This window comes from Balaenoptera acutorostrata, chromosome 10, assembly GCF_949987535.1.
Source record: "Balaenoptera acutorostrata chromosome 10, mBalAcu1.1, whole genome shotgun sequence".
NCBI lineage: Eukaryota > Metazoa > Chordata > Mammalia > Artiodactyla > Balaenopteridae > Balaenoptera > Balaenoptera acutorostrata.
Genome location: NC_080073.1, coordinates 45724412 through 45749949, shown reverse-complemented (window position 1 = coordinate 45749949; position 25538 = coordinate 45724412). Strand labels below are relative to the sequence as shown.

General features: G+C 41.2%; 1 protein-coding gene across 7 annotated transcripts in view; it reads left to right on the top strand.

The window, feature by feature from the left end:
- ULK4 (unc-51 like kinase 4) overlaps nt 1-25538 on the top strand; it is a 547368-nt gene that overhangs the window by 205549 nt on the left and 316281 nt on the right. For all 7 annotated transcript variants that reach the window (XM_057554846.1, XM_057554850.1, XM_057554849.1 and 4 more), the window contains 2 exons: nt 11210-11261; nt 11362-11506. In XM_057554846.1, coding sequence (XP_057410829.1) covers nt 11210-11261; nt 11362-11506 — 197 coding nt within the window. The remainder of the gene's footprint in view (nt 1-11209; nt 11262-11361; nt 11507-25538) is intronic.

Genomic DNA, 25538 nt, shown 5'->3' with positions numbered 1-25538 from the left:
AATCGCCCAATTCAGCACACCACCATCCCCACCTCATCGCAGTTTTCCCCCCTTGGTGTCCATATGTCCATTCTCTACATCTGTGTCTCAACTTCTGCCCTGCAAACTGGCTCATCTGTACCATTTTTCTAGGTTCCACATACATGCATTAATATACGATATTTGTTTTTCTCTTTCTGACTTACTTCACTCTGTATGACAGTCTCTAGATCCATCCACTTCTCAACAAATGACTCAATTTCGTTCCTTTTTATGGCTGAGTAATATTCCATTGTATATATGTACCACATCTTCTTTATCCATTCCTCTGTTGATGGGCATTTAGGTTGCTTCCATGACCTGGCTATTGTAAATAGTGCTGCAATGAACATTCGGGTGCATGTGTCTTTTTGAATTACGGTTTTCTCTGGGTATATGCCCAGTAGTGGGATTGCTGGGTCATATGGTAATTCTATTTTTAGTTTTTTAAGGAACCTCCATATTGTTCTCCATAGTGGCTGTATCAATTTACATTCCCACCAACAGTGCAAGAGGGTTCCCTTTTCTCCACACCCTCTCCAGCATTTGTTGTTTGTAGATTTTCTGATGATGCCCATTCTAACAGGAGTGAGGTGATACCTCATTGTAGTTTTGATTTGCATTTCTCTAATAATTAGTGATGTTGAGCATCTTTTCATGTGCTTCGTGGCCGTCTGTATGTCTTCTTTGGAGAAATGTCTATTTAGGTCTTCTGCCCATTTTTGGATTGGGGTGTTTGTTTCTTTGATATTGAGCTGAATGAGCTGTTTATATATTTTGGAGATTAATCCTTTGTCCGTTGATTCATTTGCAAATATTTTCTCCCATTCTGAGGGTTGTCTTTTGGTCTTGTTTATGGTTTCCTTTGCTGTGCAAAAGCTTTGAAGTTTCATTAGGTCCCACTTGTTTATTTTTGTTTTTATTTCCATTACTCTAGGAGGTGGATCGAAAAAGATCTTGCTGTGATTTATGTCAAAGAGTGTTCTTCCTATGTTTTCCTCTAAGAGTTTTATAGTGGCCAGTCTTATATTTAGGTCTCTAATCCATTTTGAGTTTATTTTTGTGTATGGTGTTAGGGAGTATTCTAATTTCATTCTTTTACATGTGGCTGTCCAGTTTTCCCAGCACCACTTATTGAAGAGACTGTCTTTTCTCCATTGTATATCTTTGCCTCCTTTGTCATAGATTAGTTGACCATAGGTGCGTGGGTTAATCTCTGGGCTTTCTATCTTGTTCCATTGATCTATGTTTCTGTTTTTGTGCCAGTACCATATTGTCTTGATTACTGTAGCTTTGTAGTATAGTCTGAAGTCAGGGAGTCTGATTCCTCCAGCTCCATTTTTTTGCCTCAAGACTGCTTTGGCTATTCGGGGTCTTTTGTGTCTCCATACAAATTTTAAGATGATTTGTTCTAGCTCCGTAAAAAATGCCATTGGTAATTTGATAGGGATTGCATTGAATCTGTAGATTGCTTTGGGTAGTATAATCATTTTCACAATGTTGATTCTTCCAATCCAAGAACATGGTATATCTCTCCATCTGTTGGTATCATCTTTAATTTCTTTCATCAGTGTCTTATAGTTTTCTGCATACAGGTCTTTTGTCTCCCTAGGTAGGTTTATTCCTAGGTATTTTATTCTTTTTGTTGCAATGGTAAATGGGAGTGTTTCCATAATTTCTCTTTCAGATTTTTCATCATTAGTGTATAGGAATGCAAGAGATTTCTGTGCATTAATTTTGTAACCTGCAACTTTACCATATTCATTAATTAGCTCTAGCAGTTTTCTGGTGGCAGTTTTAGGATTCTCTATGTATAGTATCATGTCATCCGCAAACAGTGACAGTTTTACTTCTTCTTTTCCAATTTGTATTCCTTTTATTTCTTTGTCTTCTCTGATTGCCGTGGCTAGGACTTCCAGAACTATGTTGAATAATAGTGGTGAGAGTGGACATCCTTGTCTCGTTCCTGATCTTAGAGGAAATGCTTTCAGTTTTTCACCATTGAGAATGATGTTTGCTGTGGGTTTGTCATATATGGCCTTTATTATGTTGAGGTAGGTTCCCTCTATGCCCACTTTCTGGAGAGTTTTTATCAGAAATGGGTGTTGAATTTTGTCAAAAGCTTTTTCTGCATCTATTGAGATGATCATATGGTTTTTATTCTTCAATTTGTTAATATGGTGTATCACATTGATTGATTTGCGTATATTGAAGAATCCTTGCATCCCTGGGATAAATCCCACTTGATCGTGGTGTATGATCCTTTTAATGTGTTGTTGGATTCTGTTTGCTAGTATTTTGTTGAGGATTTTTGCATCTATATTCATCAGTGATATTGGTCTGTAATTTTCTTTTTTTGTAGTGTCTTTGTCTGGTTTTGGTATCAGGGTGATGGTGGCCTCATAGAATGAGTTTGGGAGAGTTCCTTCCTCTGCAATTTTTTGGAAGAGTTTGAGAAGGATGGGTGTTAGCTCTTCTCTAAATGTTTGATAGAATTCACCTGTGAAGCCATCTGGTCCTGGACTTTTGTTTGTTGGAAGATTTTTAATCACAGTTTCAATTTCATTACTTGTGATTGGTCTGTTGATATTTTCTGTTTCTTCCTGATTCAGTCTTGGAAGCTTATACCTTTCTAAGAATCTGTCCATTTCTTCCAGGTTGTCCATTTTATTGGCATAAAGTTGCTTGTAGTAGTCTCTTAGGATGTTTTGTATTTCTGCGGTGTCTGTTGTAACTTCTCCTTTTTCATTTCTGATTTTATTGATTTGAGTCCTCTCCCTCTTTTTCTTGATGAGTCTGGCTAATGGCTTATCAATTTTGTTTATCTTCTCAAAGAACCAACTTTTAGTTTTATTGATCTTTGCTATTGTTTTCTTTGTTTCTATTTCATTTATTTCTGCTCTGATCTTTATGATTTCTTTCCTTCTGCTAACTTTGGATTTTGTTTGTTCTTCTTTCTCTAGTTTCTTTAGGTGTAAAGTTAGATTGTTTACTTGAGATTTTTCTTGTTTCTTGAGGTAGGCTTGTATAGCTATAAACTTCCCTCTTAGAACCGCTTTTGCTGCATCCCATAGGTTTTGGGTTGTCGTGTTTTCATTGTCATTTGTCTCTAGGTATTTTTTTATTTCCTGTTTGATTTCTTCAGTGATCTCTTGGTTATTTAATAACGTATTGTTTAGCCTCCATGTGTTTGTCTTTTTTACGTTTTTTTCCCTGTAATTCATTTCTAATCTCATAGCGTTGTGGTCAGAAAAGATGCTTGATATGATTTCAATTTTCTTAAATTTACTGAGGCTTGATTTGTGACCCAAGATGTGATCTATCCTGGAGAATGTTCCGTGTGCACTTGAGAAGAACGTGTAATCTGCCGTTTTTGGATGGAATGTCCTATATATATCAATTAAATCTATCTCGTCTATTGTGTCATTTAAAGCTTCTGTTTCCTTATTTATTTTCATTTTGGATGATCTGTCCATTGGTGTAAGTGAGGTGTTAAAGTCCCCCACTATGATTGTGTTACTGTCGATTTCCTCTTTTATAGCTGTTAGCAGTTGCCTTATGTATTGAGGTGCTCCTATGTTGGGTGCATATATATTTATAATTGTTATATCTTTTTCTTGGATTGATCCCTGGATCATTATGTAGTGTCCTTCCTTGTCTCTTGTAACATTCTTTATTTTAAAGTCTATTTTATCTGATATGAGTATAGCTACTCCAGCTTTCTTTTGATTTCCATTTGCATGGAATATCTTTTTCCATCCCCTCACTTTCAGTCTGTATGTGTCCCTAGGTCTGAAGTGGGTCTCTTGTAGACAGCATATATATGGGTCTTGTTTTTGTATCCATTCAGCCAGTCTATGTCTTTTGGTTGGGGCATTTAATCCATTCACGTTTAAGGTAATTATCGATATGTATGTTCCTATGACCATTTTCTTAATTGTCTTGGGTTTGTTTTTGTAGGTCCTTTTCTTCTCTTGTGTTTCCCACTTAGAGAAGTTCCTTTAGCATTTGTTGTAGAGCTGGTTTGGTGGTGCTGAATTCTCTTAGCTTTTGCTTGTCTGTAAAGCTTTTGATTTCTCCATCAAATCTAAATGAGATCCTTGCTGGGTAGAGTAATCTTGGTTGTAGGTTCTTCCCTTTCATCACTTTAAGTATTTCATGCCACTCCCTTCTGGCTTGCAGAGTTTCTGCTGAGAAATCAGCTGTTAACCTTATGGGAGTTCCCTTGTATGTTATTTGTCGTTTTTCCCTTGCTGCTTTCAGTAATTTTTCTTTGTCTTTAATTTTTGCCACTTTGATTACTATGTGTCTCGGCGTGTTTCTCCTTGGGTTTATTCTGTATGGGACTCTCTGCGCTTCCTGGACTTGGGTGGCTATTTCCTTTCCCATGTTAGGGAAGTTTTTGACTATAATCTCTTCAAATATTTTCTCTGGTCCTTTCTCTCTCTCTTCTCCTTCTGGGACCCCTATAATGCGAATGTTGTTGCGTTTAATGTTGTCCCAGAGGTCTCTTAGGCTGTCTTCATTTCTTTTCATTCTTTTTTCTTTAGTCTGTTCCGCAGCAGTGAATTCCACCATTCTGTCTTCCAGGTCACTTATCCGTTCTTCTGCCTCAGTTATTCTGCTATTGATTCCTTCTAGTGTAGTTTTCATTTCAGTTATTGTATTGGTCATCTCTGTTTGTTTGTTCTTTAATTCTTCTAGGTCTTTGTTAATCATTTCTTGCATCTTCTCAATCTTTGCCTCCATTCTTATTCCGAGGTCCTGGATCATCTTCACTATCATTATTCTGAATTCTTTTTCTGGAAGGTTGCCTATCTCCACTTCATTTAGTTGTTTTTCTGGGGTTTTTTCTTGTTCCTTCATCTGGTACATAGCCCTCTGCCTTTTCATCTTCTCTTTCTTTCTGTAACTGTGGTTTTTGGTCCACAGGCTGCAGGATTGTAGTTTTTCTTGCTTCTGTTGTCTGCCCTCTGGTGGTTGAGGCTATCTAAGAGGCTTGATGGGAGGCTCTGGTGGTGGGTCTCTAGGTATTTTTTGATTTCCCCTTTGATTTCTTCAGTGATCACTTCGTTATTAAGTAGTGTATTGTGTAGCCTCCATGTGTTTGTATTTTTTACAGATCTTTGCCTGTAATTGATATCTAGTCTCATAGCGTTGTAGTCGGAAAAGATACTTGATACGATTTCAATTTTCTTAAATTTACCAAGGCTTGATTTGTGACCCAAGATATGATCTATCCTGGAGAATGTTCCATGAGCACTTGAGAAAAATGTGTATTCTGTTGTTTTGGGGTGGAATGTCCTATAAATATCAATTAAGTCCATCTTGTCTAATGTATCATTTAAAGCTTGTGTTTCCTTATTTATTTTCATTTTAGATGATCTGTCCATTGGTGAAAGTGGGGTGTTAAAGTCCCCTACTATTATTGTGTTGCTGTCGATTTCCCCTTTTATGGATGTTAGTATTTGCCTTATGTATTGAGGTGCTCCTGTGTTGGGTGCATAAATATTTACAATTGTTATACCTTCCTCTTGGATCAATCCCTTGATCATTATATAGTGTCCTTCTTTGTCTCTTGTAATAGTCTTTATTTCAAAGTCTATTTTGCCTGATATGAGAATTGCTACTCCAGCTTTCTTTTGATTTCCATTTGCATGGAATATCTTTTTCCATCCCCTCACTTTCAGTCTGTATGTGTCCCTAGGTCTGAAGTGGGTCTCTTGTAGACAGCATATATATGGGTCTTGTTTTTGTATCCATTCAGCCAGTGTATGTCTTTTGGTGGGAGCATTTAATCCATTTACATTTAAGTTAATTATCGATATGTATGTTCCTATTCCCATTTTCTTAAATGTTTTGGGTTTGTTATTGTAGGTGTTTTCCTTCTCTTGTGTTTCTTGCCTAGAGAAGTTCCTTTAGCATTTGTTGTAAAGCTGGTTTGGTGGTGCTGAACTCTGTCAGCTTTTGCTTGTCTTTAAAGGTTTTAATTTCTCCATCAAATCTGAATGAGATCCTTGCTGGGTAGAGTAATCTTGGTTGTAGGTTTTTCTCCTTCATCACTTTAAATATGTTCTGCCACTCCCTTCTGGCTTGCAGAGCTTCTGCTGAAAGATCAGCTGTTAACCTTATGGGGATTCCCTTGTGTGTTATTTGTTGTTTTTCCCTTGCTGCTTTTAATATGTTTTCTTTATATTTAATTTTTGATAGTTTGATTAATATGTGTCTTGGTGTGTTTCTCCTTTGATTTATCCTGTATGGAACTCTCTGTGCTTCCAGGACTTGATTAACTATTTCCTTTCCCATATTAGGGAAGTTTTCAACTATAATCTCTTCAAATATTTTCTCAGTCCCTTTCTTTTTCTCTTCTTCTGGGACCCCTATAATTCGAATGTTGGTGCATTTAATGTTGTCCTAAAGGTCTCTGAGACTGTCTTCAGTTCTTTTCATTCTTTTTTCTTTATTCTGCTCTGCAGTAGTTATTTCCACCATTTTATCTTCCAGGTCACTTATCCGTTCTTCTGCCTCAGTTATTCTGCTATTGATCCCATCTAGAGTATTTTTAATTTCATTTATTGTGTTTTTCATCGTTGCTTGGTTCCTCTTTAGTTCTTCTACGTCATTGTTAAATGTTTCTTGCATTTTGTCTATTCTATTTCCAAGATTTTGGATCATCCTTACTATCATTATTCTGAATTCTTTTTCAGGTAGACTACCTATTTCCTCTTCATTTGTTAGGTCTGGTGTGTTTTGACCCTGCTCCTTCATCTGCTGTGTGTTTTTCTGTCTTCTCATTTTGCTTATCTTACTGTGTTTGGGGTCTCCTTTTCACAGGCTGCAGGTTCGTAGTTCCCGTTGTTTTTGGTATCTGTCCCCAGTGGCTAAGGTTGGTTCAGTGGGTTGTGTAGGCTTCCTGGTGGAGGGAACTAGTGCCTGTGTTCTGGTGGATGAGGCTGGATCTTGTCTTTCTGGTGGGCACGTCCACGTCTGGTGGTGTGTTCTGGGGTGTCTGTGGCCTTATTATGATTTTAGGCAGCCTGTCTGCTAATGGATGGGGCTGTGTTCCTGTCTTGCTAGTTGTTTGGCATAGGGTGTCCAGCACTGTAGCTTGCTGGTCACTGAGTGAAGCTGGGTCTTGATGTTGAGATGGAGATCTCTGAGAGATTTTTGCCGTTTGGTATTACGTGGAGCTGGGAGGTCTCTTGTGGACCAGTGTTCTGAAGTTGGCTCTCCCACCTCAGAGGCACAGCCCTGATGCCTGGCTGGAGCACCAAGAGCCTTTCATCCACACGGCTCAGAGTAAAAGGGAGAAAAAGTAGAAAGAAAGAAAGAGGATAAAATAAAATGAAATAAAATAAAGCTATTATAAAGCAAAGCTATACAGACAAAATCTCACCCAGAAGCATACACATATACACTCACAAAGAAAGGGAAAGGGGAAAAATTAATATCTCCTGCTCCCAAAGTCCACCTCCTGAATTTGGGATGATTCGTTGTCTATTCAGGTATTCAGCAGATGCAGGCACATCAAGTTGTTTGTGGAGCTTTAATCCGCTGCTTCTGAGGCTGCTGGGAGAGATTTCCCTTTCTCTTCTTTGTTCGCACAGCTCCCGGGGTTAAGCTTTGGATTTGGACCTGCCTCTGCATGTAGGTCGCCTGAGGGCGTCTGTTCCCCGCCCAGACAGAACGGGGTTAAAGGAGCAGCTGCTTCGGGGGCTCTGGCTTACTCTGGCAGGGGGGAGGGAAGGATACGGATGCGGGGCGAGCCTGCGGCGGCTGAGGCCAGCATGACGTTGCACCAGCCTGAGGCGTGCCGTGCGTTCTCCCGGGGAAGTTGTGCCCGGATCACGGGAGCCTGGCAGTGGCGGGCTGCACTGGCTCCCGGGAGGGGCGGTGTGGAGAGTGACCTGTGCTCGCACATAGGCTTCTTGGTGGCGGCAGCAGCAGCCTTAGCGTCTCCTGCCCGTCTCTGGGGTCCGCGCTGATAGCTGCGGCTCGCCCCGTCTCTGGAGTTCGTTTAGGCGGCGCTCTGAATCCCCTCTCCTTGCGCGCTGCGAAACAAAGAGGCAAGAAAAAGTCTTTTGCCTCTTCAGCAGCTGCAGACTTTTTCCCGGACTTCCTTCCCGGCTAGCTGTGGTATGCCTTCAGTCTGTGTTCATGCCGCCAACCCCAGTCCTCTCCCTGCGATCTGACCAAAGCCCGAGCCTCAGCTCCCAGCCCCCGCCCGCCCTGGCGGGTGAGCAGACAAGCCTCTCGGGCTAGTGAGTGCTGCTCGGCGCCGAGCCTCTGTGCAGGAATGTCTCCACTTTTCCCTCTGCGCCCCTGTTGCTGTGGGGTCCGCGCTGATAGCCGCGGCTCGCGCCCGTCTCTGGAGCTCGTTTAGGCGGCGCTCTGAATCCCGGACTCCCTCCCAGCTAGCTGTGGTGTGCTAACCCCTTCAGGCTGTGTTCACGCCGCCAACCCCAGTCCTCTCCCTGCGATCCGACCGAAGCCCGAGCCTCAGCTCCCAGCCCCCGCCCGCCCCGGCGGCTGAGCAGACAAGCCTCTCGGGCTGGTGAGTGCTACTCAGCACCGATCCTCCTTGCGGGAATCTCTCCGCTTTGCCCTCCGCACCCCTGTGGCTGCGCTCTCCTCCGTGGCTCTGAAGCTTCCCCCCTCTGCCCCCCGCAGTCACTGCCCGCACAGGGGCTTCCTAGTGTGTGGAAACCTTTCCTCCTTCACAGCTCCCTCCAACTGGTGCAGGTCCCATCCCTATTCTTTTGTCTCTGTTATTTCTTTTTTCTTTTGCCCTACCCAAGTACGTGGGGAGTTTCTTGCCTTTTGGGCGGTCTGACGTCTTCTGCCAGCATTCAATCGCTGTTCTGTAGGAGCAGTTCCCCGTGTAGATGTATTTCTAATGTATCTGTGGGAAGGAAGGTGATCTCCGCGTCTTACTCTTCCGCCATCTTCCCATAGCCCCTGGTATCTTTTTCTAATTATGTTATTTGATTGGTTGTTGTAGGCATATTGGAAAACTATGGATTTTTGTCTCTTCATCTTCTGACAGCCTTGCTTTTTGGACCATGCCTAATTGTTGGTTTTCAAACTTATTGAGTTGGACATGTAGATAATTTCAGTCCCACTCCTCTCTTAATATGCTCTCTTAAACCTTCAGGATAGATGTTGAGTGTGTTGATAGGGGTTGATAGTGGGATATATTTCTCTTCTTTGCTTATTTTTTTCTTTTGATGTACCTGGGAGTTTAGAGTTCTAAAAATTCCTTAGTGAAGCTTGATGTCTATGCTTTGAGTGATGTGATGTCACTTAATGGAAGAGGGTAAACAAAACATCCCTAGTTCTTAGGGTTGTGGTACAAATATCTAGATATAATGTTACAAATAAACTTATTTTGTGGAGTGGAGCTAGAACAGGGTAACACTGACGGACCACTACCCACGTGTGGCGATCCTTACCTGTGTAGGGTATCCTTTCATTGGTTTGGACAGCAAGAGGGTGGTGTTGGGCCGTGGACCACTTTTCCTGCCTTTTTGTCAGTGTGAGGAGAGCACATCTTAGGATCAGGAATCAATTCAGCTATAAACAACAGGAATTTTGTTTATTGTCACCAAAAGAGTTCACCAAATGAGAGAGTAGTTTTCAGAATTACACTGTGGAAATGATTTGTCCTTTCTTCATCATCCATTTTCATTTGGGGGGTAAATTGTTATTTTGGAGTAGGTTTCAAACCATATTTGATTGTGCTCTGTCTGATGTAACTGGAAAATCATAGAGGTGGTTTGTGTAATGGGTTTAGATCTTTGGAATCTATTTCTAAAAATCACCAAGATTAACTTGTCATAGCGCTTTGATGTATTTGCAAAAACATGAGGATTATGTATCTCCTTTGCCTCCAATATTTTAATTGTTGTTTAGTTTAAACTTGACTAATGATCACCAGCTTACATATCTTTATTTGACGGTTTAATGTCAACTCATGCCAACCAGAGTTTGTATTATATACCAAAGTTCCTTTCATAAACTCTGAAGGTTTTGATAAACTACTGTCTTGATGACCATAATGTCATTTTGACCTGAGGACTTTTTCAGATTTAAATGAGCTTGGTGGTTTATTAAATGTCATGCAGAGTTTAAATCCTGGGTAAATTTAGCTGTTGCTTTTTTTTTCACTCCTTTGACTAATGATTCTGTCAGTGGAAAAGGCATGGGTAGTGATTGATATTGTAATGGGGTGGGGCGGGTGTGAGTGACAGCGTGTGACCCTTAGTAGGGCGGTTAGATGTCCTGCTCCCCCAACAGTCAGCCTCACGGTGGTCCGCGTGTAGCAGAGAGTGCGGTGAGAGACGGATTGTGGCTGGCCTTCTCCTTGGGGCCCTCCAGGCCCTCTGGCCTTGGGCCGGCGGGTGAGCTGGGGGCCTTGGGGGCAAGCTGCGGGCTGTGTCCTGCAGGGCTCCAGAGCCCTGGCCAGACCACCCACGGTCCGGTCCCAGCCTTGAGGCAGCAGCGAACCTCTCCCCAATCCCTGCCCCTACGACCTAATGGCGGCAGCGGCGGTCTCCGTGGGTCGCCGTGCGTGGGACCCGGCCCCTGATTTGGGCAGCCTGAGGGCCGGCTGGGTCCTGGGCGCCTGGCTCCCTCAGCGATGATGGCTGGGCGGGGTCTGGGGACCTGGCCCTGAGGGGCGCCACCAGCTGAGATCTGCCTCCTCAGCCGGGCTGGGCACTGGTGGGAGGACCCAGGCTGGGTGACCGGCCCGCGCAGGGACCCCCTCCTCTTAACGAGGCCTGGACCTCGGAGGGCGAAAGTTGAGCCTTGGGACCTTGCCTCTTCTTGTCAGAACAGAGACTAACGTTTGTTTGGTGGACGTTTACAGGAACATCGTGACCTGACCATGACCTGACCTCAAGAACAAAGGATCTGACACCAAGAAGCTTCCAACAACTAACCCCGCCCCTCCCTCACCTTTCCTGTAAAAGGGCTTTGCTGAAAGCTTTCAGGTAGTTCGGGGTTTTTAAGGCATGAGCCACCCGTCTCCTTGCAGGGCCCTGCAGTAAACCTTTGTCTGCTCCGAACTCCGACGTTTCAGTATTGTTTGGCCTCGCTGTGCGTCAGGCACACGGACTTGAGTTCGGTAACAATATCAGTTTTTTGTTTGTAGGGATTTGAACCAAGTCTTTTACGTCTTTCCTTTTAGGTGGTTGATTATATCCTGCCACCCTTGGTCTCCCTGGTTCAAAGCGGGAATGGTAAGTGTGACCACATCAGTGAGAATTCCATCAGTTACACATTCTGTTTTCATTCTATCTTCATGTGGTCACGTTCTTGGCATTTTTTTTTTCTTTCAAGTGGAGTGGAGACTCTTCAGCTTGCGGCTGCTCTCAGAAACCACATCTCTGCTCGTGAACCAGGAGGTTGGTGATGGCAAGAAGGAGGCGGATGTCGATTCTGACAGCAATCTTCTGGCTCTCATTAGAGATGTCTTACTTCCCCAGTAAGTCCCCTGCGCTGCACTCAGGCAGAGAAGTGTAGGGTGCCCAGCATGCTTCTGGCAAACGAGGTCCAGTGATGGGCTCGGGGTCGCAGGGACCTTATATTTTTGGCCGGGGGCTTATGCACTCACTGTAAAGGAGGTCTAGAAAGAGAGGCAGTAACTACTGTGCTGCAGAGGACGCAGGAGAATCTCAGTCCATCTTCAGAAACATCCATTTCGAACTTTATCTGTTTTCTACAAGGCACATGACTGGGGTTCTGCCGATTTAAAAATGTTTGTGGCCAGAGGGATAAGGTTTATTATTCAAGGTCAACATGACAAGACTCCTGAACATAGAATTGGGACTTTTCCTGGAACTTCTCAGAAATAATAGAGATGGAAAGAAATCTTCCTTCCCTCCCCTCCAAACTCTTGGAATGGAAATTAAGTTTAGTTAAAAACAGGATATTTTTTGCGGGGGAGGGATGGTGGCAGAACAGTTAATGAGTATTAATTAACCGAAGGGGATTATTTTTTTCCTTTTGCTCCATTGCTCACATAGCAAACACGCAATAGGATGACTGCCGAGAGCACCCAATGCAAATACGTTAAGCTCTAAAATGGCACCTTATAATTCAGACAACACCGTACATTTTATCAAACAAAAAAATTGAAGTCAAAAAAATTGAAGTTTAAAAAAGGTGCATGCCACATATCACTATTAAATAAATTTTTTATAAAATTAAACAAATGCTGGAAAGCGTGTCAGGCATTAAAGCGCATGCCTAATCCTGCTTCCTCAGGGCCTGGCCTGCAGTCTGAGTCAGTTCAGCAAGTTTTCAAGGATGGCAGCTCCACCAGATGCTCCCCGATATTTGTTAAACTTCTCAAGATCTGTTCTTATCAAAAAACCTTTTTTTTTTTTTTTTTTTCCACAATATAGAAACCAGATCTAATTATATTCCGAAGAGCTCAACCACTTCTTGTTGGCTCAGGAAGGTATATTTTACGAAGTGTGTAGCCAGTGTGTGACAACCCTTCTCCCAGCTGAGGGAGCCTGTCTTGACTGACGGGAGCTTGACCTGTGCCGGCTTGATTTACAAGCTAGCCGCTTGGTTCTTTTTGCTTCCCGTGCTTCTGCAGTTGGCTTCAGGGAGATTCCTGGTAATACATACACTAAGAATACTTTTGATACTCAAAGTAAGAAAATGATTATCTATATGAAAAAAAATTAAACTTTGTCATGTGGAACTTTCTCAGTGATAAACTATCAATGAATATATTTTTGGTTGCATTTGTTATATATGCGTGTGTGCATGTGTGGTTTGTACTTAATGTGGGTAAATATAAGATTCCAATCTTGTTTCATGGGATTAATTAATGCTATCAGTGCCATCTTATCTGCTACCCGACGACTTGTACTGAAGCATTTTTCAGGACCTGAGATGTCCCCCAAGAGGGACAGGATTTCCTCCAACAAGACTTCTCAGTTTAACAATAGTTTGTTAACGCTGATGCACATTTGAAATAAAATCTCATTGTTTCTAAAGTCTGCCCACTTTTGGAACAGTCCGTAGTATAAAAAGTATTGAATCTATAATTTTAGTGCTCATATTTTATTCATTTGAGCTATAATAAATAATATGTATTTCCTTTAATGGGCATCTTTACCTTTTCCAGAGATGAGGAATTAAAGAGGAAAACACAAATGTAAACCACATGGCAACTCAAGGACAAATGTCATGTAGATGAGCTCAGGTTTTGATTAAGCAATTTGAAATGCACTTTGGATAATGTTATGGGATTTATTGGGATGTGGTGTGGAATGTTTTCAAACCTTGTGTACTGATTCTGATGTGAAGTGCAGGTCTTGGCTCTGCATTTAATTCTTTAAGCCTCAGTTTCCTCATCTATAAAATGAGGATAATTGTACCTAATTTAAAAGATTCAAAAATGAAGATTAAATGGGATACTTCTTGTAAAGCACTTAGTACAGTGTGTGGGACATAGTACGTTCTTTTTTTTAATTGTTTATTTATTTAATTTATTTTTGGCTGCGTTGGGTCTTAGTTGCAGCATGCGAGATCTTCTTTGAGGCGTGCGGGAATCTTTCGTTGTGGTGTGCAGGCTTCTCTGTAGTTGTGGAATGCAGGTTGTTTTTTCTCTTCTCTAGTTGTGGTGTGCGGGCTCCAGGGCGCATGGGCTCTCTAGTTGAGGAGCGCAAGCTCAATAGTTGTGGCACGCGGGCTTAGTTGCCCTGCAGCATGTGGGATCTTAGTTCCCTGACCAGGGATCCAACCCACATGCCCTGCATTGTAAGGCAGATTCTTTACCACTAGACCACCAGGGAAATCCCCCATAGTACGTTCTTGACAAATATGTAGCACCACTACTATTATTATTAGGAACATTATAATCCCTCCTATTAAACTTTAAAATGAAGATTGTAATGGTACAATAATAGTAATACTACATACTTCATAGAAGTGGCCATTAAATAGATGCTGGTGATTGTGCCCGCCTGGCATATATAGTAAGGGCTCAGTAAATATATAAAAAATTAAAAAAAATGAAATACAAATGATGAATTCATTTAACTTTGATACTGGAAAACTAGAAACCTTGACAAGGAATTTGGTCTTTGCAGATAGCTCTTGGCAATTGTAAGTTTAGAAATGCTCATAATGGAAAATTCATGTTTTTCAATGAGTATGTGCATATAATGGCTTAAGAATAATGAAGTTCCTAGAGTTTATAGGAGCTATATAAAACCTGCTTCAATGTGCAAATAGACATATTAATGTCGATCCTTTTAATTTTGTTAAAGTTTTAATCCTTCTTTGACCTTAAAAAATACTTTGGGTAAAGCCAAGGTGACAATCTTTTCAATCTTTTCACCTGAAAGTGTTGTATTAGTTAAGACGATTTCTTTTTTTTAAATAAATTTATTTATTTTATTTTTTTATTTTTGGCTGAGTTGGGTCTTCGTTGCTGCACGCGGCTTTCTGTAGTTGCGGTGAGCGGGGGCTACTCTTTGTTGCGGTGCGCAGGCTTCTCATTGCAGTGACTTCTCTTCTTGCGGAGCATGGGCTCTAGGTGCACGGGCTTCAATAGTTGCAGCACGCAGGCTCAGTAGTTATGGCTCACGGACTCTAGAGTGCAGGCTCAGTAGTTGTGGCGCACGGGCTTAGTTGCTCCGCGGCACGTGGGATCTTCCTGGACCAGGGCTCGAATCCGTGTCCCCTGCATTGGCAGGCGGATTCTCAACCACTGCGCCACCAGGGAAGCCCCAGTTAAGACGATTTTATTTGCAGACAGTAATACTTAACTCAGGCTAACTTGCAAAGTAATTATTTGCTCACATAACTAAGAAGTCAGAGACTTGTGCTGGTGTCAAATATAGCTGGATTCAGGGGTTTGAATTATGTCTACAGTACTGTGTGAATGTCTCTTTCTTACCATCTCTTCTCTGCCTACATCTATGTGGCTTTGTTCTCAAAGAGGCTCTTTCTACTTGGTGGTTAAGTGGCTCCTGGTTTATGATTCTAGGGCAAGAGTGGATGTCTTTTCTAATGGCTGTTACAAAATTTTCAGGGAGCACAATAATTTAATCTTGTTAAATACCATGTAATACCTCTCTTCCAGGTGCTTTTCAGAACTGCGGTGTGATATGAATGAAAATTCAGTTGTAAGAATAAATATATTAAAATAAGTATTAGTTATCGTTCTCAGAGAAACAGAACAAATAGGAGATATATATAGAGAGAGAGGGAGAGGGGGAGAGAGAGAGGGAGAGAGAGATTGAGATTTATTATAAGGAACTGGCTCACATGATTATGGAGGCCAAGAAGTCTTAAGATCAGCAGTGTGCAGGCTGGGACCCAGGAGAGCCAATGGTATATAGTTCCAGTTTGAGTCTGAAGGCCTGAGAACCAGGAGAGCTGAGGGTATACTTACCAGTACCAGTCTGAAGGCTGACAGGCTGGAGACCCAAGAAGAGTTGATGTTTCCATTCAAGACCAAAGGCAGCAAAAGACCCATGTCCCAGCTCAAGGAAGTGGGGCAGGAGGAGTTCCTTCTTACTCAGTCTTTTTGTTCTATTTTGGTCTTCAGTGGATTAGATGAGGCCCACCCACAGTAGGGAGGGCAATCTGCTTTACTCAGTCTGCTGACTCAAACGTTAGTCTCATCCAGAAATACTCTGACTGGCACACCCAGAATGTTTGGTGACACACCAGTAATCAAACGTTGGCGGCCTGTGGCCCAGTGAAGTTGATGCGTCACCCCGTCTATCATAGATAACATGAGTGAACGGCTTACTATATAAATTGTGAATATCAAAGAACTGTTACCCCTTCTCACTGTGCGTGCTTTGCTTTCTAAAGAGATGAAGTTTAGTTACAAGCATTTGTTTAGTGCCTTTTGTATGTGGAGGATTATGTAATAACCACATATAGAGAGATGGTATTTGAGTTAGACTTTGAAACCTGGGTATGATTGGATGGAAGAGGGGTGGCTACCCCAGGCAGGAATGGGGTAAGCAAAGGTGTGGAAGAGGCAGAGTAGTGGGCAGTAAGCAGACCAGCTTATTTCTAGCAGAAATCTGCATGTGAGAGTTCTGTGAAATAAGCTTGGGAGAAAATGTTTTCTCTCTTCATCAGCCTATTCATTCACTGATACTAATTGTATCCATCTTATTTCATAGGCATATTTCTAATAATGACTAAGATAGGCACAGCCTCTGCCTTTGTGGAATGTATTGTCTGGTAGAGCCAGATATTTCATAAATTAATAATTTTTTTTAACCGTAGAAGTTTGTAAGTCATGTAAGTCATAAATGTTTAAGTATAAATTAAATAAATATCAAAGCTGCCTTTCTTAAAATGTGGGCCTACACCATGTTTATAAACGTGCTGAGTAACACATGTTCTTTCTGAAATATTCTGTGTGCTTTTGAGTTTTACCCATTTAACTTTTTTAAGCTCAAGGTTTCTCAACATTACATGACATTAGGACACTACTTACTAAGGCTTATCTGTTAACATCACCCAGAACTGTAGATTCCTTTGGTCACAGTCTTTAAATACTATTCCATTATGGGCATTTCCATGTCAGGAACAAGAAAGGGATGCTCATCATCAAAACTTTAACTTTGGATTATCAGTGTTAACTAATAGTACAAGAAAATTAAACTCTAAATATTCTATTAGTTTTTCTATTGGTGCATAACAAGTTAACACAGAGTTAACAGCTTACATCGACATCTGTTGATTAGGTCATGCTCTGTAGGTCAGGAGTCTGACTTCGTGCGACTGGGCTCCTAGCTCAGGATCTCGAGCTGCTGAAATCGCACGTCTGCTGGGCTGAGTCCTTGAGTGAAGACTCCGGGAGGAATCAGCTTCCCAGCACACTCAAGCTGTTAGCAGAACTGTTTCTTGTGGTATTAGCTTCTCAAGGCTGCTGTAACAAATTACCACACACCGACCGACTTAAAACAACAGAAATGTATTCTCTCACAGTTTAGGAGGCTGGAAGTCTGGCACCAAGGTGTCAGCAGGGTTAGTTCTTTTTTGAGACCCTGAGGGTGAATCCACGCATCTCTCCCAGCTTCTGGTAGCTGCCGGGCATCCTGGGTTTATGGCAGCATCTCTCCAGTCTGTGTCTGTCTTCACATGGCCTTCTCCCCTGTGCGTCTGCCTCACATTCGCCTCTGCCTCTCTCTTGTAAGGACATCTGTCGTTATCTTTAGGGCCTACCCTTAAATTCAGGGTGATCTTACCTCGAGATCCTTACCTACATCTGTAAATCGCCTCTGCCTCTCTCTTGTAAGGACATCTGCCATTATATGTAGGGCCTGCCCTTAAATTCAGGGTGATCTTACCTCGAGATCCTTACCTACTTCTGTAAAGACCCTTTTCCCAAATAAGGTCACATTCACAGGGGGTCAGCACTTGGACATATCTTTTGGGGGCCGTTATTCATCCCAGTATACAGATGCAGGACCAAAGTCACTGTTTCTGTGCTGCCTCACGTTCTTTTAGGTGCCCGAAATTCTTTTCACGTGGCCCCTCCATCTTCAAGTCAGCAGTGGTTTGCCAAATCCCCTTCATGCTTGCCATTACTCTGACTTCCTCTTTGGTCACCAGCTTGAGAAAACCGTCTGCTTATTGAAGTTGGTAGTAGTGTTCATTGGTAATGTGGATCTTGTGATTAGAATATATTTGTATTCAAATCTTGGCCCTGCCATTGACTTGGTGTGTGAGCCCTCACTTCCTCCTTCCCCTCCCTGCTTTCCATTTCTCCTCCTTTCTTCAAGATAGTTGAAATGCCAGGAATGTAACTGCTATCAGTATGGTTAATGAAGAAAAGTTTTTTTCTGGGAGGAAAGATAAACCACATATACTCAGAAAATTACCATGATTTTTTCCAGCAAAGAGACAAGATTTAATTTTAAAGGTTCATGCAGAAGAGAAGAGGCAATATTTAATGGAACATAAGCCCAAGAGTGACCTTATTAATTAAAATCAGCACCTCTCAGAAGTTTTATATCAAAGTCATTATCAGTGAAATCTTAACATTGAAAGTAGTCCTCTGCTGACTGTTTGAACTTTTTTTTCTGACACTTGTTACATAAGGGGAGAGCATTGCTCTTTCAGTATTTAGCTATAAGCAGGACTAGATCCTCCACTCAGGAAACACATGACTACTCTTGGGGAAGACGAAATTCTAATATTCCTACAAATGTAAATAATGTAATTTGAACTACCTTGTGTGATTGTTCACAGGAGGTTTAAAACCCTTTCTCTCTTCTTCTCTCCCTCCTTTCTCCCATTTATCATATAAATGATATATCAAGTGACTTTTGTGTGCCAGGAACTCAGGATACAGTGGTGAGAAAGATTGAATCCTTGCCCCTCATTGTTCTTACAGTAGACTGGGTGAGACAAAGCAGTAAATAAATAAATATCTAAGGTGATTTCAGTTAATTGTGAGTGCTCTGAAGAAAATACAGAAAATGGTGTAAGTAGGTAGAGAATGACACCTGCCATATCAGTAAACAAAGGATGTTGTGGCCATCAAGCCCTCAGCCACTGCCACCACCCCAGACTGTGCACCCTGGGGGGATTCAGGATGGAGAAAAGCAGGACACTGGCCCCAGATAGCTAAGGTGCATATCAAAGGAAGGATTTCAATCAGCCCAGACTCTTGCATCTTCCCATACGGAGAAAAGTGCTAGATTCGTTCACTTGAGGTGTCTGGTTTTTCTTTAATTGACAGTAGTCTTTTGATGTTCCGACTACCTGCCTGGTTTTTGCTGCAAAAACTCCTGTATATCCTGGTCCCTCCCTTACTTCTCTGGAGTGGTTCCTCAGAGCGATCTGAGAGGCCGCCTCTCAGGCTTAAGTCCTCAACAAGTCTGCCAAATAAAACATAATTCTCAACTTTCAGGTTACGCTTTTTTTTTTTTTTTAATCGACAAGAGGAAATGGAGGGAGGGCCTATTTTATTTTATTTCAATAGCATAGTCAGGGAAGGCTTTATGCCAGGCAGCAAGCCGTGGGGAAAAAATGCGCTAAGCAATTTGCCTTTGGTAGACGGGAACCACTTTGCCAACATGTTTTGTTCTACTTTCATATTTTTCTTTAGCTTTGAATGTTTTGTATTGAAAAGAGATCATGCTGATATAAATGTGTTTACAGTGTTTTTATGACAGTAGGACATTCAGCATTTCTCTCCTGGGGAAAGTGAGTACTGTCTTTTTTTTTTTTTTTTTTAACAATTCTCTTGTGACCTGTACAATCATCAGGGCCATAATGACTTCATAAATTATTAAGGCTTTGTTTTTGAAAATCTCAGAAAGGACTGTACCCATGACAACTTAGAATTGTATTTCCTTTTAGAAATTTGAATTTATAAATGGATTTTGTTAGTGGCAACACACTGTAGAGCTGATGTCTCTGAAATAATATCCAGCAAAAGTCATGAGTTTCACTACCTGATTTCTGTGTTGGTGGCTCAGAGGACATCCAGATGTTTCTGTATTGCATCTTTGTCTCCCTTAACTACAAGTATTCTATGTTAAAATAGGCATGAACTTGACCATCTTTGATGGGAATCAGAATATATAGGAGTATTTCATTTTTGGCCATTCCTTAGATGTTTTTTTTTGCACATAGTATTTAATTAAATATTTTTGCACCAAAAGAAAGTTCCACTTTGTTCTTTTTACTTAATCCTTTTATGTTTTGACTGTGTACCTAAATCAGTGCATTTAGGTAGAGTGATTTTTCCTCTTTTGGGGGTACAACCTATGGGAATCTGAATTGGGATAATTTGGGAGTTAGAGTAAAGGTAAAGGCTCTTTCATCCTTCTGAATCAGAATAATTCTAGTACTCCAGTTCTTTGGATAGTATTTTGTAAACCTTGAGTGTTGCTTTAGTGAAGTCATTGTTTGGTTGTTTTTTTTTTAGCCTTTCAGGCCTTCATAATGAAAATTTGCTGTTGATTTTATCGAAGAAGCCCAGACATTAGGGCTTACTATCTGAAATTACATTTAATACTTATTTTGAAGTCTTACCTATCTTTCTCTCACTTAAAAAATGTTATATATATATATATATGTATGTATGTATGTATGTATGTATCTTCCCACCATTTGTTTATTTCTCCATCCACTTATGTATCCATGTACCTACTGATATGCTTAAGTATCTATGCATCCATGCAAGACAATAGAGTGTCACGTAGAACTTAGGTCACATAAAAACACAAGATATCAACTATGTATTTGATTTATGCCCTCTCTCAGTTCATAAAATTTTGGAGTTGACTCAAGATACCACCTAGTACAAATTTTGGAAGAACCTGTACAGAAAATGCCCAAAAGAGTAGGTTATCTCCCCCTTTCTCATAGCAGTCCAGGGAAAGTCCTCAACCTTCTCCAAAGGTAGATTTCACCTCCATGCTTTTGCTGTTTGGCAGCCTTCTCTTTATCTAACCCCACACATCTCCTTCCTTTAAACTCTTTAAGCCTGGAATCCACCCTGCACTGTTACAAATGCATTTTAACATAATGCCTTCCTCATAGCTTCCTTTGCTCAGAAACCTTGAAACCTTTAGGTGGCAGAAAATAACATTAATAGTTCTTACCCAGCCATTCAAGACTCTCAGTGTTTTGCCTCTTGCCTACCATTTTATGTTAACATCTGCCTTCTCCACTCTATGGTTTCTCCATTCCTGGTGAGATTTACTTAGTACTTTCTGAAATTTCCTCCTTGGAACCTGTGTCTTCCTCCTACCCCCAGACATCATACTGTGAATATCTGTATCTATACTTATATAACACTCTTTTATTGACTGTCTTGTAATCTACTTACCTATACCTACATTTATAAATGTTTTAAAATCATTAAAGAATTCCTGGTTAGTAAATATCTAGGATTTTCCCAGTATTTCACTATTATATGTACTGCTACAAAGACCATTTTTAGAGCTACATCTTTGGGTGCATACTGATTTCCTTTTGTTGAATCTCTAGATGTGGAACCACTGTGTTGAAAATTAAATACATGTTAAGGGCATTTGACATGTTTTGACAATTTGTTTTTGAAGATGACAAACGGTGTATGCTACCAGCTTCTGTTTATGAAACTGCCTGTTTTTCTGTACTCTTATTAGCTGCAGCTTGCATTCCTTCAGATAATCATGATGCTGACAATTTTCTCCCCATATTTGTTGGCCATTTATATTCTTCTTAGGTGGATTTTGTACTTTTTTTTTGGTGGGATGGTGGTTGGTTTGCAAATAGCTCTTTATATATTAAGAATGTATAAAATCTATCAATATTCTGCAAATATATTTTCCCGCATTTGATTTGTTTATGGTGGTTTTGCCACTGAGAAACATTTACTACTTAAAACTTTAAAACTGTGAATGTTTTTTGGATTCATTTCTCTTTGTTGTCATGCTATAGAGGCCTTCTCACCTAAGAGTATGTGAATATTTACTCATTTTAGTACTTCAACAAAGTTGAAAATTTGTACTTGAATTTTTAATTTATTGATGATACATTTTCATAAGATATGGCCTGACCATTCTGTCTCCCTTTCTGTGATGACTCTTTTCTTGTCCAATGTTGGGTCACCTTTCTTTCCTTTTAATTTGTGTGTCTATTCTTGATCCCACGCTACACTTAACAATTCTAGTGGTTTTGTAAAGTACTTTAGCTTTTCTTTTTTTTTTTTTTCCCTTAGATTGCATATATATGTGTTAGCATACTGTATTTGTTTTTCTCTTTCTGACTTACTTCACTCTGTATGACAGACTCTAACTCCATCCACCTCACTACAAATAACTCCATTTCGTTTCTTTTTATGACTGAGTATAGCTTTTCTTTTAGCAGGTTCTTCCTCATTGTATTTCTCCTTAAAATTCCTTGGATATCCTGGAATCACTCTTTCCTCCCAAATTCTCAGAGTACACTCCATTGACATGTGAAATGTGAGTTTGGGGTTTAATTCCAGCAGAGTGGACCTTTTTACGATATGGTGCCTCCCCTTTCCCTCAGTGAAATAGGTACTTCTTTCCATGTGGCCTATTCTTTGGTCACACCCCCAGAATAACTCCTCACAATAATCAGAGTTATTTAGGTAGCCTGTTTCAATGCTCTGCCAGCCTACCTGCTTGACACTGGTTACTCCAGGCACTTGACAAGGTAGGGAAGAGTCTAGCCCTCGGATCCCTGAATATGTGATTTTTAGAACTTTTCTCTCCTCTTGGATAGAGAATTTAGTATGAATGGCTTTTCTTGCCTGGTTTTCAGCTGTTTGGGACCTAGCAAAGATCCCTTATTTGGGGAGGATCCTAGAAGTGGAAGAGAGGGGTGTTGGGACACTATCTGGACAGCATGCTCTCATGTCAACAGCAGCGATCGCAGTCTCTGGCCAGGCTCAGGGCACTTGGAATGCTCCTCTCCAGCCCACGTCCATCCACGTGGGCCAGCTCCACACTGGTCACTCTCCTTTATAGCCATTTCAGGAGTCTGGGGTTATCTTTTTTCTGTTTTGTTTTCCTGCCAAGTCTCATTCAGAGGAGTGCAAAATCCAATTACTATCAGCTCAGTTGCATTCTCTCTCTTGAGAAAGACAAGCTTAATAAATCACAGCATTCTTTTGGCTAGTTCTTGCTGACCATTAGAAACCTATCTAAAATATGTTCAGTATATCAATATTTCTATGCTAAACATATCCATTATAAAATTTACCCTTCTTTTTCCAAGGGGAAAAAAACAGCAATATTCTTTGGGAAAATTGTTACGCGTTAGGCTGGTACAAGCTTCATCCTTCCCTCCTGTTTCAAGGTTAGATAACCTTCAAACAACCTCAACACATTTGTATTTCAGACAGTAAAAGTTTCATCAGTGTTTCAGTTTAAAATGTAGGTTCTACATATTCTTGTTAAGTCCCTTTAAAAATATTTCATATTTTTCAGTCCTCTTGAGATTGTTTTCTCTATTATATTTCTAACTAGTTGTCCATGTGTTCTTCTCTGCTTTCTGTACAAGCATGTGAGTAAGGACATCCCATGGGCAACTTTTTAAAATTCATAGTTTTGTGGTCCTTTCCTCAGTGATTCCAGTAAGTCTGGGAGTGGGGACGAGGGGAGCTGGTCATCTGGGATATGTGAGTGACTCGTAAGAAGCTTCTTACCCCTACTTCTGTTGAAATTCTCTGGCTGACAATTTCCAAATACCAGTAATCAGTGGAAGAGTGCATTCTTCTCTTATCTCTGACTTTAATGCCTCACTATAAACTCAGCAGTGCCTCAGTTTCCCTGTTAAGGATGTGTGCTGCAAAAGCTTAGCTCAGCAGGTGTGGGGTGGTTCAAACCCTGCACATTATGAAGAAACTGCTCCTGACTCCCTTCTGGAAGAGTACTTCTGAGCCTTTGGAATATCCTTCCTGATAAGAGAGTCTGTATCCCTGGGGCCTTGAGCCATGCCAGATAATTCACGCTAACAACGTGAATTATGGCGGGGCATTGGGCCACACCATATCAGCTTGACCCTCGGAGGGGCTGGAGACAGAGGTTAGCCACACAGGCACTCCACACCTAAGTGACTGACCCCTAATAAAATCCTGGACGCCAGTGCTTCCCTGGCTGGCAGTACTTCACACGTGTTGTCACACACTGTTGCTGGGAGGACAAAGCCCTGTCCACACAACTCCACTGGGAGAGGACAGCTAGAAGCTTGTGCCTGGTCCCTCCTGGACTCTTTACTATGTGCCTTTCATCTTTGCTGATTTTAACCAGTATCCTTTCTCTGTAATAAACCGCAATCGGGAACATAACAGCTTTTCTGAGTTCTGTGAATCCGTCTAACAAATCATTGAACCTAAAGGTAGTCTTGGGTGCCCCCAATTGAGGATGATAAGAGCTTTTTATTTTCTAAGACTATTAAGAAAAGGAAAATGCTGAGTTGTTCCTTTTTAAAAAAATTTCGAATTGTATGTTAATTTTACAAATACATTTTTATCACCTCTAAAGATGTTCCTTGATTTTTGTTTTATTCGTATGATAAAATGTCCGGTTTTCCTCAATTTGATTTTTACTTGTTAATATTTTATTTATGAACGATTGGTACTTTGTCTTTTATCTTTGTCATACATGGGTGAATCTTTAATTGCTATAATTTAAAAATATTTCATAAGAAAAATTACTAAAATATGGTACTTCCTGGCTCCTTAAACAGAGTTCTCTGCCCAGTTTAACATTTCCTTGACTCTGTACCCCCATTTTGAACATTATGGTGTGTAATGGGCCCTCAGGTCCCATTGGGGGATGAGTGGCTGCTTCCTTTGCGTTAAATGCTCCCTGGACTGCTTTCTGCTAGGAGTTCTTGGGTTTGCTTTCTTTTGTTTTTCCTGTGCTTTCAAGCCCCACTTCTTGTAATTCCTGGGTTGTCTTTCTGTAATAGTCCCTCTCCTCCCTTTACTTGGCTCCTTTTTTAAAGACTGTGGGCTTAGAGGCTGCATAATTAAGCTTGTTATGTAATGATTTCCAAAATGAGAGTAAATAGGCTCTGAGTAAGAGCCTGGGGCCCTCTTCTCTAGAGGATAAAACATCTACTTCATGTCATGGAGTTTTAAATACACATTTTGGATTTTTGGAGATGTTTTGCTCCCTCGTTAGTTGGTTGTTCTGGAGAGTTAAATCGTAAAGTTGATTGGTTAGTTTGTCCATTTATTTATTCATTCATTCATTTGGTGCTTATTAACTGAGCATCTACATGGTTTACTGGATAGCTGAACCTAAGTAGGTCACACACAGTATACAGGCCAGCTCTATATCTAGCAAATAACATGGGAGCACAGTGGAAACTTTTGTCTTCAGACACTTTGAGTTTTATTCTCTCTGGTAATACTTTTCATTTCAGGTTCTAAAGTATTAATAAGAATGCCATTCAGCAAAGAGTTGACATAGCGGATCTGAGACTGCTCTCCTGAGAAAGCCCTGCTTGCAAGGTTGGCCTTGGCTGCCATCTTGGGACTTGGCTCTCAGAGAGCTGCCAGTCAGTGTTTAACTGATGAGGGTAGTCCTCTGTGCCCAGACTGTTTGTGCAGACAGTATGGTTTATACTGGATGCCTGCTTTCATCCTGGGAGTCTGGGATTTTTGGTACATGTTAGGTTGCCTATGCAACCAGCCCCACACGATAAATACCTTGGTCACTTGAGTGTCTAATGGGCTTCCTTGGGCAGTAACATCACGCACACATGCTGCGTTTTTGTGGCTGGGGGGAGAGTGTGCTCTGTGTGACCGCTCGTGGGAGGGAGAGAGGATAAGGAAGTTTGCACGTGGAATCTTCCAGCCTCCACCTGTGTCTGTCTCCCTTATGACTCAGCTGTGTGCCCTTGCTGTGCTGCTGTACTAAGTCTGTACTATAAACACAACTGTATGTGAGTCTCATGAGTCCTCTAGAATCCCTGAATGTGAGGGTGGTCTTGCGACACCCGAGACAAATGCCTAATGTTTCTGGGTCTCTTACTATGTG